The following is a 12,967-nucleotide window of genomic DNA, read 5'->3' on the forward strand; positions in this document are numbered from 1 at the left end:
AACAACAACAACAAACTCCTTTAAAGAATTGTAAGTCATTGTGTTTCAGTGAGATAGCCAATCACAGAGAGCTCAGGATGAAAGTACGACCATGTTTCCCCACTTTCCTCTAAAGCACATGAGAATGGACAGACTACCAGATCATATAAATGTTCCATGTTATCTGGAATGAAACTGAGGACTATTCCTGAACTAGAGGAATAGACAGACAATATTCTGACAGTTCAGGCACAAAAAAGAAACACAAAACCCGACCACTCTTGCTACTGCCCCGGCTCCTGCACAAAAACAAACAAACCAACCCATAAAAACTCAAAACCCCCACCTCACCCTGTAGCAGTCCCAATAGACAACGTATCCCAGCGCAAAACTGAACAGGGGAAGCCACTGCATGAAAACACAAATGTAGCCATCTGAAACAGGGATAGGGCAGGGAGGGATTCTAAAGGTGGAAGAAGTCATCCTCGACCTTCATTTTCTAAAGCAGAGAAATGTTAGTCGCCTCCCCTAAGACACACTCAGCCGACAACATTTCTCTATTTTTTTCACTGAAACATGTAAGTAAGCTTCTGTACCTTGGGAAAGAGCGAGCCCGCAGCTGTTTAACGAAGGTCCGTGTTCCAGCCTGCACCGGTTTGGAACCATCATCCAACTCTGTGTAGTCATGTCTGTGCCAGTTCCTCCTCTTCTTCACTACGAGTTTCAGAAGGATTAAACTTTGAATTAGTTAAATCAGATGGCTCAGATTAGCAGTCACCCCAGCAATGAGCCAGACATGCCTCAATCACATTACTATGATTAACAAACCTTACTGTTTATGCACGTGACACTCTACCTATCTGCAACAAACGAAATCTTCAGGACACCTGACAGTCATTCTCCATACTTCTATAGCTCCTTCTATGTGAGAACCTCAGTGCACATTATACACAATGATTTAAGACTCCATATCCACTACAGCACAAGTAAACAGCAGCAGCCTGAAAGTTGTCCAAATCTAAAAAGTCAGCAACAAAACTAGAAATAGAATTTTAATTCCCTAAAGCTCAGACTTTTTTTTTTAATAGACAGAAGAATCATACCTCTTCAAGATCCACAGACTTAATTTCATATATTAACACAGAATTAACAGGACCTAATCCCATTGTGCTATCTCACCATATGAGCATACCCATATCCAGTCTGATAATATTACTATTATTCACTACCATATGCTGTTTGAAACCAAACCACCTTTCTTTTATCCATTGCTTATGTCTCCATAACAGTTTTGGGTGTAAACTGTTTTGGGCAGGTGTGATCTTTACCGTGCAAGCACAATACATATAATGCAAGCATGGCACTGCAAAACAATCAACTTCTGAGTTGTTTGAAACTTTAATGTGCTGTTACAACATTTTAATAAAGAACAAAGAATAAATTAATGTTCTATTACTATTTTGGGAATCTGAAACTGACCGTTCAATAGCAACTAAATTGCATTTTTAACAGTTCCCTATACATAAAGGGCAGAGCAAAATGAAAAACCAGACATTCTCCTAAAAACTGTTGTGTTGGTCTCCCCATGACAAATGACAGATACACAGATGAGAAAAACAACCCTATTTTCATAGAATCATAGAATGGTTTGGCTTCAAAGGGAGCTTTAAAGATCACCTAGTCCAACCCCCCTGCCACGGACAGGGACATCTTTCACTAGACCTGGTTTCTCAAAGTCCCCTCCAACCTGACCTGGGAACACTTCCAGGGATGGAGTATCCACAGCTTCTTTGGGCAACCTGTTCCAGTATCTCATCACCCTCATAGTGAAGAATTTCTTCCTTATTCCCAATCTAAACCTACCCTCTTTCAGTTTAAAACCGTTATCTCTTGTCCTGTCACTACAGGCCTTCGCAAAATGTTGTCTTCTTTCTTATAAGCCCCCTTTATACATTGAAAGGCTGTATTTTAGAACATTGTAAGCGGTATGCAGCCTCCCCATTTGAATTTTTTGGCCTTAAGTGAAGCAGAGGACAAACTGACCTAGGATATCATGGTAAACTTACTCCCTGTCTTCAAATTTTCATTATTTCATGACAAATTATTTCATAATGGATATTTCATTAATTCATCTTAATCAACCACTCATTTTGTGTCCTCATTCATAAAGAACACAAGCTCACTGCTTTGAAAGGAAGCCCTCGGTTGTATCATCTATCTGTTTGTTACCACAATGCACTTTGGAGCACTTTCTGTCTATACAAATAAACCTGTATCTCTTGTCCTCAAACATTCAACAGGCTAAGAAGCCCTATTAAATTCCCAGCAGGTGCCTCAGCAAAAAGGACCACCATCTCATCATGTGGAAAGAAACTCCAACAGTGCTGAACTCGCAACCTTTCTATTGATTTAACAGCATATCATTTACCACACTAAGAAACATACTAAGGGTACCGCAACTTTTAGGTTGTGTTTCAGTTTTTCCTAAAAAAGCCAATCTCTGCTCCACGGCATTAGATCATTGCTACTGGAAGACTGCCCCAAGAAGATTTACTGAGACCAGATCTATAATTTAACTAATACTAAGCAGAAATTTAGTTACATCTGCTGAGGAAACAGAGAAGAGGAAAAGCTACTGATACTTGTCAACACAAATGGTGTTTTACAGGCATATACAAAACAGCCTGCAATGCAAATACAATACCAAGCTAAACAACTGTATTAATACAAATTTGAACTTTATGGAAGAGCTCATCCTTAAGTTTACCAAAGTAATGATGTACCCAAAATCTAAAAAAGTGCTAGCAATACTGAAAATACAGCTACGGTAACAGGAAGCTAAAGATTTAAGAAGAAAAAAAAAAAGTAGCTTCTAAAAAGAAAAAAAAATGCTGCTTCTCCAGAAAAAACAGTTGGTTATATAGGAATAACTGACATCTTATAGTCATTACACATAAGAGGCAATTATTCCTATTGATAAGCTGTTTTCTACAGAAGTGACAAAATGTACCCTTTAGAAGACATTTAAGAGAATAAACTGACATTTATAGCTGTTTGCTAACCTGAAAACCAGTGCTGAGGAGCCTGCTTAATGAGCCAACTATCCAAATACAGTAAAACTTCATAAATAATGAAGCCAGGTTTATTAAGTTTTCAAAGCTATTTTCTCAGTCATAAATAATAATACAAGAAATTAGTGGCTAATACTAATTCACAACAGAGCAGTTTCTCATAAATTCACTGCTGTTATAACAGCTCATTAAAATTGTAAGATGATACAGCTGCTTAAGAGATTTTATAGCACAAAACCAACTTTTAAAAATCTGTCTTTCCAACACTAAAAAACTAGAAATTAAAGTTGTTCTCTTGCTTTACCTAGTACTTGGCAATGTACATCATCCTTCCATAAGTAAGAGAACACTGAAGAACAGAAAACAGTAATGAAAACTTTTTCCACTTACGTATCTCTTAATTCTAGAGCTTTTATAACCCCTTAAGACATTACAGTAACAGTTGCAAGAAAAATAATTTAACTGAATGGATCGTCATGCTCAAATTAAAACAAAAAAACCAAACAACTACATAAGGTGAAATGCACATATAACACCTCCCCCTCCCAAGCACTCCAAACTAGTGGAAGGAACTAGTGTCAACCCTTGCTGTTCCTGAAAACTGAGGCACAACCCACTGTGACAATACTAAAAAAAAACACACCAAAAGTACACAAGACCGTTGCAGGAGGGTCGAGAAAAGGAAAGGAGTATGCTGGAACTTTTCATGAAAGGTAAGCAGAAAGCTATTTTTAAATTACATTCCTTATACACTCAAAACAGTGGGCCAGTAACTGTACCTACTTTAGGCAAACGCTATTCCTTGCCGTCTCACACTACTAAGTCTGTTTGTCTTAGAGCATGCTAGACTTCAAATGGGGACCATCAAGAGGTATGCATCTGTACAATGAGGCCTCAAGTCTTGGAAGTGGTCCTTTAGGTGATTCCCAGTGACCAAAAAGGCAAGAGAAATAGGAAGCAACAGCATAGGAAGACTGAAAAATTTTGAGGAGCATACAGTAAATCATACAATACCACTTCTAAGGCCTGGTACATCATCTCATACTGTCAGCGCAGATCAAACTCTGGCATTACTACCACAGTCAATAAAAACAGGTGGGAGGGTATTTACAGCATTTGAGAAGGTAAAACCAGATTAAGAAAGTAATGTCCTGACAACCACAGTCCTGTTAACATTTACTGTACCTTGTGCTCTCTTGAAGCTCTGGGTTCTAGAGTCTAGTGACAGACCTGACTCCCAGAATTCATGCAAATGGAGCATTTTCAGACTTAAGGATCACTGAAAAAACTTTGAAAATAACAAAATATAATATGAAGACTCTAAACCAAATAAGCTAAGAAAACTCCATAGTGTATTACTACTTTTTTAATAGCTCTTTTTTTTTTTTTTTTATTATTTAGGATTTTAGGATTAATTATTTAGCATTTTATACACACAGCTGCTTAATAAAGGTCTTGTAAAATTGTTGCTCCCCCAAATCAAGAAGACGTTTTATTTTTGTTTTAAATACAAGAAGAAATTGATTGGTTCTCCTGTATTAATTCGATCTTTACATCTAACTATGCAGTAGCTTTCTTTTCATTACTGGAACTTCTACATAATAATTTTGTAGGATAGTAAAATTAACCATCCATTTGGTAGTATGCAATAAGTGTTTCTTGTATATTTTTAGTAATTTTTCTGCACTACACCATTTGATTAGATGGGATTATGTACACAAGTGTCTGCTGAAGTCACAGATATACTTGCTCTCTTATATCAAGCAGCTGAATTTTTGTCTCTTTCAAAACTCCTTTAGACAAAGGGATTTTAGAATATGAAGCTGTAAATAAAAATGCTTTTTTTACTTACATACTTAATTTCACACAATTGAAGCACTCGGAGCATTGCTGCAACACTTGAAGTCATGAGATATTATCAGTCTCTCTAAACACTAAAGTAAGTAGAGCCCAAACCACAAACTATCATAGATGTGATTCTGACAGCTTAGCTGAGAGCAATTAATAAAATTCCAGGTGAAGACATATTTCAACATATCACCTCTGCTTGGATGGATAAGTGACACGTCTGAAGCTTCTACTAAATCTAGATTATCTACTTACTTGAGGCAATACGAAGTAATAAGGATAATTTTTACCACAGATTGTCTTTTTGAAAAGACTTCCAACACAAAAATCACTCTTATCTCACTGTCAAATTGCTGCAGGTGAGACAGAGCTCGCATTAAAGCTAGCAGCCTCTGCGTTACAAGAAAGGTTATTCAAAGGCATCACAGTGAAGCATACTAGTTCTCCCAAATCAAGAAGAGAAAAGAAGTTTCAAATTTACTAGTTTATTATTTTGAAGGTCTGATATGATCCCCCCCTTCTACTCCTCCTCCTAGTCCCTATATTCCACAGAAAAAACAGAAAGAAAGGTGGGGAAAGAAATGGCTGTTATTTGTATTCTGATTTACAGGAGACATATGCAGATTTCTAACTGAAAATGACAACTGAAATACTAAAAACTACAAGCATGTAAAACAGCATTTATCTTACCTTTCAGCCCCCAACCTAAAAGTAGCTAACCCTGAACTCACATACTATACAATACACATATCACGCAACATACATTAATTACATGCTTTATCACTTTGTTCATACTCCAGAAGACTACCAGGGTGCAGTGGTTTTAAACTTATTTCTAAATGGTGAAGTAAATTCAGCTTTGGAAAGATTCTAGATCTTAAGTCACTGCTGACCCTGGGAACTACCGACCTGTCAGCCTCACCTCTGTGCCTGGGAAGATCATGGAACAGATCCTCCTAGAAGCTATTCTAAGGCACATGGAGGACAGGGAAGTGATTCAAGACAGTCCACATGGCTTCACCAAGGGCAAGTCCTGCCTGACCAACCTAGTGGCTTTCTACGAGGGAGTTACAACATAAGTGGACAAGGGAAAAGCAATGGATGTCATCTATTTGGACTTCTGTAAAGCGTTTGACTCAGTCCCCCACAACATCCTTCTCTCTAAATTGGAGAGATACGGATTTGATGTTCAGTGGATAAGGAATTGGTGGGATGGTCACATCCAGAGGGTAGCGGTCAATTGCTCAATGTCCAGATGGAGATCAGTGACAAGTGGTGTCCTCAGGGGTCCATACTGGGACCAGTGCTGTTCAATATTTTCATCAATGACATTGACAGCAAGAGCGAGTGCACCCTCAGCAAGTTTGCAGATGACACCAAGCTCAGTGGTGCAGTTGACATGCCAGAAGGACGGGATCCAGAGGGACCTGGACAAGCTGGAGAAGTGGGCCTTGTGTGAACCTCATGAGGTTCAACAAGGCCAAGTGCAGGGTCCTACATCTGGGTCGGGACAATCCTCAGTTTCAATACAGGCTGGGGGATGATGTGATCAAGAGCAGCCCTGCGGAAAAGGACTTGGGGGTACTGATGGACGAAAAGCTGGACATGAGCCAACAACGTGCGCTTGCAGCCCAGAAGGCCAACCGTATCCTGGGCTGCATCAAAAGCAGCGTGGCCAGCAGGTCGAGGGAGGTGATTCTGTCACTCTATTCTGCTCTGGTGAGACCTCACCTGGAGTACTGTGTCCAGCTCTGGAGCCCTCAGCACAAGAAGGACATGGACCTGTTGGAGCGGGTCCAGAGGAGGGCCACAAAAATGATCCGAGGGCTGGAGCACCTCTCCTATGAGGACAGGCTGAGAGAGTTGGGGTTGTTCAGCCTGGAGAAGAGAAGGCTGTTGGGGAGACCTTATAGCAGCCTTCCAGTACTTAAAGGGGGCCTACAGGAAAGACGGGGACAGACTTATTAGCAGGGCCTGTCGTGACAGGACAAGGAGTAATGGTTTTAAACTAAGGGAGAGCAGATTTAGATTGGACAGCAAATTTATCTGCTGAAAGGAGAACCAAAGTAAAAGGTCTCTCTTGCTGCTCTGTTTCACTCTGTTGCTCTTCTGGCAACTCATAAAATTGCATGAGGAACTTCGTGGAAACTTGTTTATAAATCAGAAACCTGAAATCCAGAGCTGTGTAACTCTCAAAGACATAAATAGAAAAAAAAAAACAAAGTAAAACTCACAGGAAGTTCATATTCTCAGATTTCGCTGGACTGTTGTGGCTTATAGCCTCCAATCATCAAGAAAGGTAAGACAGCTAACTCCTACATTTTCTCAAAGTTGCCTTCCTAGATATTAGAATTTTGATGATTAAAATATAGGGACCTTGAGCTGTCTTTTGGATTTTCCCTTTTTTTTTTTTCTTTAAATGACGATTCCCTAATTTTCATTCTCTCACTCTCTGTCAAGTCCAGATTGTTTTCTTCCACCTCTGTGCACTTTGATTTCTCTAATCTATAGCAGTGGTTTTTATTTTATTCTATCTGCATCTCCAGATCAAGGAACCTTTCAGGATAGTTTTTTGTTTTGTGGTTCTTTTACCAGCTCAGAGTTAGTCATGTAGAACCAGTACCTTCTAAATAATCAAACTCATTTTGAATGTTCTTCTGAACAGTCTTTTTCAATTGCACATGGAGACAAAACAGACAGAAAGAGTAAAACAAAATTTGAGTAACCCATACTTACTTAGAGAAGGCCCATGGAGAATTGCACAGTTGGGACAATGGTATAGATCAATGTCAACAGCATGGTGCTCCTCTACCCCAACACAGCTGGAATAATATTTTTAAAATGTTAATGAGAATACATGCAAGATTTATTTTTCAAGCTAAAAAATAATTAAATCTTAAGTCTTTACCAGAACATGCTTAGTCTACAAAATCACAATGAGATACCAAATTATCTCAACTACCTGGTTGCCACATAAATTTTGAGGCATAATTTATCACTGAAGAAACAATGCCATTTTAAAAAAAAAAAAAAAAAATCATAAAAAGGAAACAAGAATCAAATTTCTTTAAAAATGAGTCCACAATATGTACCATTACCCCTCATCCCCCAAAATGCTTTGATCCTAATCATAGGAAACAGTTTATGCAAAATCATTCAAGCAATTTTCCTTATGAAAGTTATGATTTTAAAAAGATTCTGAAGTCTATGTGCTGTCAATTTATAGAAGGTATCATGGATTTTTTCTTGGTTTTTTTTTCTTTTTTTTTTCTGCAAAAAGCACATAACTGACTCCTACCCCCCAAGCCAAATCAATGAAGAATACTTTCATATCCTTCCTGAAATCTTTACACTACTAATACTAGCTAAGTTACACAAGTGACCACAGAAATCACTTTGTAGAAATGTTTTTGTTTTAAAATAGCAACGAGTATTTCAAAGAGCACTTGAGAGATGTAACATTTTCCCAGTGCACATTTTTTCCCAGATAAAACAGTCGAAGTGGGATTAAAGTTGAAGATATTTGCAACGGTCATGACAAAACATCTACACTGCTGTGTATCTAAATAACACAATTTCAAAGCCAAAATGAAGTACATTTTCTTAGAAGTTGAAACACTAGAGGTTAATTGGAGAAGATGTGCTTTTGCACAAAGTTCTCAAGGAAAAAAAAGTAATCCCTACTTGCTGGTAGAATTTGAATCCTGGCAGAGTTCTTTCTCTCAAAAGTTCATTGACACTTATAAAATTGCTGACTTTATAATACAGAAGCAAGACTACAACACTGAACATTTACACCACAATTAGGTATTTATATTCAATGCATTCTAGTAACATGAGAACTTGAACACCACTCCATTCAGGTAACCCGTTTCGTATCAAAAGTGTAATGACAGCTTAAACACTGAAGCTTTGAAATGACCCAGCTACAAGAAGTCTTTTCCCTAGCAGCCTAGTGCCAAAACTGCTGACATGCTCCCGTAAGTGTCAGCACATGCTGCCAAAACAATATACTAAACAGTCTAGCATTCAAAGCACACCAATGAGCAAATCAAATCTGAAACTGAAGAGCATCTCCCATGTAACTATCAATGAGAAGTACACTATTCTGAATTCTCTGTAAACAGATTCAGCTGGTTCTTGTACTTCTCCATTTGCTACATACCACATGAAATTTACAAATTATATAGCTTTTTTATATACATACTATTTTAAAATCTAAATACGAAACTCAGCTGCCACAGTTCATCACAATTCTTGCAATATTTAGTATCTGTTTTAAGACCACCACTACAGGAATTGTTATTACATGAAAATTCAGCTGACATATAAACAAAAAGAAAAGCAGAAGCAGTCTTTAAAAATGCATGTCCCATTTCCTTCTGCTTGTGTTCTCTCTCTTTTTATAGAATAGATAAGTGACTCATAATCCTATGTATTATAAGAAAACTGTTTTAAAATGTACACTCTAAAAGCCCCAAATGAGAAGCCTGGTTTTATACATCCTTAGGAATCCCATTGTTTTAGTTAAACGTCTGATTTTTGAACAGTTAAAGATATTTATATTGGACTGTATCTTGATCAAGTTTGCACAATTATTCAATGGAACACAGTGTTCCATGGGAAAACTTGACTTACTCCGTTTCCTTTTTCTTGGTGTTTATCCAATGCATTCATCATCACCCCAATCAGATTATCTTGCTGACTAACACTAAGAACTTTGCATCAAAGTATAGTAAAAACACATTCAAGCTGTGACAATTGTTTGTCATATTCTTTTTAAGAATGTTAATTTTATTGTTTCTTACAGAATGTTATGGATAGTCTGAAAATAAAGCAGAAATTCTGTTAAGTACTAAAAACTCTCTCTGACTTGATTAATTCCATAACCTTTCATGAAGGCACATGGGGCTTTGTGTACAGAGACAGCAGGTGACACTGGAATGGTATCAGAATAGCTGGAATAGCCATTCAATAAAGAAAGCAAACATTTTCGGTCTACTATGTATGCTCTAAACTCAGAACTAACTGGAAAGATAAAACACTAACTGGGAGATACTGGAAGTGAATCTAGTAGCAGATACCTGACTGATGCAAAGGGCAAATGAGGTGCGAGCACATGCAAGAACAAGCATTGCCAAAGATGCCACAGAGCATATCAATCACATACAGCACCATTACAAGTCACTTTTCCGAGTCCCTTTCTCCAACGTACACAGATGAATGTGACATTAATCATTCCAGCTACTAGCAAGCAATCAATTACTGTGGTAAGTGCAACTTCAGACCTCAAGCATCAAAGCAAGGTCACCAAGAGGTAGCAGAGAGCCTGGAAAGCATTAACATACTCAAACGCAGTAACACTCCAAATCCACTGATGTTTTCCTGAATGAAGTATCATTATTATCCTTCACCTTGCCACCCATTTGGGTTGAAATGTCTTTAGTATATATTACCCAGTTTCTGAATTGCTCATCTCCTGCAGGGAGGCTGTAGACTAATCCTCAGGAATGGTGAAAAGTTTACAGTTTTACAAAATAAAAAATAAAATATAATAATAATAATAATAAAACCCAACTGTAGGAGACTATGCAGAAATACATCACTAATTCTGTTCATGAAGGTGGAAGGCCTGAACAGGCCCACTTTTACTTGAAATGGTTCTAGAAGCAGTAGCAAGGTAGAAAAATTTAGTTAACAATAGACTCCATGATATTAGTCGCTGAGTGGTCAAACTTTCCTAACTTCCCTCACCTTTCTAGTATCAAGGCAAGGTCAGCAAGAAGTAGCAGAAGAATCGGGGAAGTGCTAAGTTTTTTCACTTACAAAAACATGCCCATCCCTAGCAACTGAAGGAATCCCTTGCTACTCAAAGTTTGAGGAACCAATTCTCCAGACTTAAGTCTCACTAGAAGGTGAATGTTTTTGATTTAGCCTCAACTTTCCATTTGATTATTATATTTGTAGCTATGTAAAAGGAGCAAGTGTAAATCAAAAACAATCAGAAGAGGACTGTCTAACATATCTGACAGATACCAACAGACCTCTGATTTCTGTAAAGGGAAAATAAGCCTTTCACAGCAAATAAAAAAATCCTGCAGAGGCTGTTCTCTACTGCAGTATTGCTATTAATTTAGAATTTAAGAGATGAGTACAGATAATTCAGTATGACAGATTTAACAACTATTTCACAATTATGTTGGAATGCCTTGTACAAGGAGTTTGTAAAAGTCCAAAACATTTACAGGAAGCCTTATCCCTGAAGACTGCACGGTTGTACACAGGAAGCCACCCAAGGCACCTGGCACCTCTTCTCTCCTACAGCAGCACAACGTTGTGAACAAGTATTGCATCCACATCAGTCACCACACAGGCTGCTGCACCTTCCAAATCTAGTACCTGCTTGCTCTCAATTCAGTCTGGCTTTTCTCTTTCCTACTTCTCACGTTATCAAGCACGACCACAACATTTCAGAGAGTGCTTAACTGCCTCTGTTGGTATGACTGAAAGAATCCTGGTTGAATAAAAAAATCCAAAGCACTCTTGATTCAAGGCCTTATTTTCAGTGTCCTTAAAGGGACACAACTACTTGAAAAGCTATTTTATCTTATTAAAACAAGTAGTGTATATACTCTACCATTATATAAAATTCCAAGCATAAAAGGGAATGATTACACACATAGCACTACAAAAGTCAAGATATGAGTAGAGTTTGGATGCTCATTTTCCCAATTTAACTGTCACAGCTGAAAAGACTAACAGGCCAGATTATCAACTGTTGGCAAGATATTCCTACTAGGAAATTTCAGAGATTTCCTGTATACAAGGCATACTGAAGATACAAATCTTGAAAATTGAGAGATGTAAGCAATTCTTGATGATCTAATAAAAGGACTGCAGAAAACAGATGGATCATCCTCAACATGGAAAAAAAAGAGTTAATTTGTCAAGAAGCTGGGTCATAGACAGGACACCATCCTCTTGGATTCCGACTCCTGCTCCTTTCCCCCAGCACTTCAATTCTGTAAGCTCCTTCTTCACCTCTTTCAGCAGCATGTGGAAAACAATCTAACAGACTCTCCTTTCTAGATGCAATTGTACTTCTTACGAAGTTTCCCATAGTAGCTTCCACTTCTCTCAACACCGGCGTGACACTTTGTACCTATAAGCTTCACCCAGCAGATGAGGAAACGTGACAGGCCATCACAGGAACATCTACTACTTCTTCAACAGATAGTGTTAGATAGATATTGTTTCACAATTAGATTTTGATTTACAGCTCAAAATTGAGCCAAAGTTTTTTTAAGTCTCTTACTTTCTTCTTGGGACACACAAAGTTCAAGCCTGAACAGTCTGACCTGAACAGTCTGACTTTTTGCTGTCGTTGTGCAGCAAAAATGCAGGTTCGGGACTCTTGCTAGCATGTTTAATTAGGCACAATACCTTGCATCTTTTCCAAGCTATAAAATTACTGACAATCACATTTTCCAAGATCCCCCTATATTCTCCCTGAATAAACACTATGGGTAATGTTGTTGTTCTTTCTCTACTATCCTATTTCTGAACAAGAACTCGGCACATCCTCTTCTTCAAGTCCATCCTTGCATCAGCACCCACAACCTTTCCTTGCTATGCCTCAGACAGCACTGCAGGTTTTATCCAGTAAAAGGAGGAAAAAAAGCACGCATCTTGACATCCAGTAGGAAGAGATTAACAAAAATTCTGGAACAGCAAAAAAATACTGGGGGTATTAGAGCATGTTCCCTGTTACTAGGAATACAGGGCTACCAGACTATTACTAGGGGTATAGGCATGTTTCCTATTAACTCCTGCCCATTATCTGACAGAGCAGATCCCCAAAATCCTTTTTCAACTTCCAGTTATCCACAGAACAGCTGCGAAGATATATAGATAGTGAGTCCCTACTGTTTCTTAACAGGGATGAGGAAAGGAATAAGCAAATTCTAAAGGCAGCAAAGATTCACTAGTAACAGGAGTCTTTATTGTCCAAAAACTGAAGTCACTACCGCAGGGTACAGTTTCACATCATATTAAACTGAGTGCAGTTG

General features: G+C 38.2%; 1 protein-coding gene across 3 annotated transcripts in view; it reads right to left on the reverse strand.

The window, feature by feature from the left end:
- Window positions 1-12,967, reverse strand: part of KDM7A (lysine demethylase 7A) — a 75,826-nt gene that overhangs the window by 39,986 nt on the left and 22,873 nt on the right. For all 3 annotated transcript variants that reach the window (XM_075503243.1, XM_075503234.1, XM_075503224.1), the window contains exons 2-3: window positions 7,635-7,720; window positions 576-693 (exon numbers count right to left, since the gene is read on the reverse strand). In XM_075503243.1, the coding sequence (XP_075359358.1) occupies window positions 576-693; window positions 7,635-7,720 (204 nt within the window). The remainder of the gene's footprint in view (window positions 1-575; window positions 694-7,634; window positions 7,721-12,967) is intronic.

The sequence above is a fragment of the Mycteria americana genome, chromosome 1 (assembly GCF_035582795.1).
Source record: "Mycteria americana isolate JAX WOST 10 ecotype Jacksonville Zoo and Gardens chromosome 1, USCA_MyAme_1.0, whole genome shotgun sequence".
Taxonomy (NCBI): Eukaryota; Metazoa; Chordata; class Aves; order Ciconiiformes; family Ciconiidae; genus Mycteria; species Mycteria americana.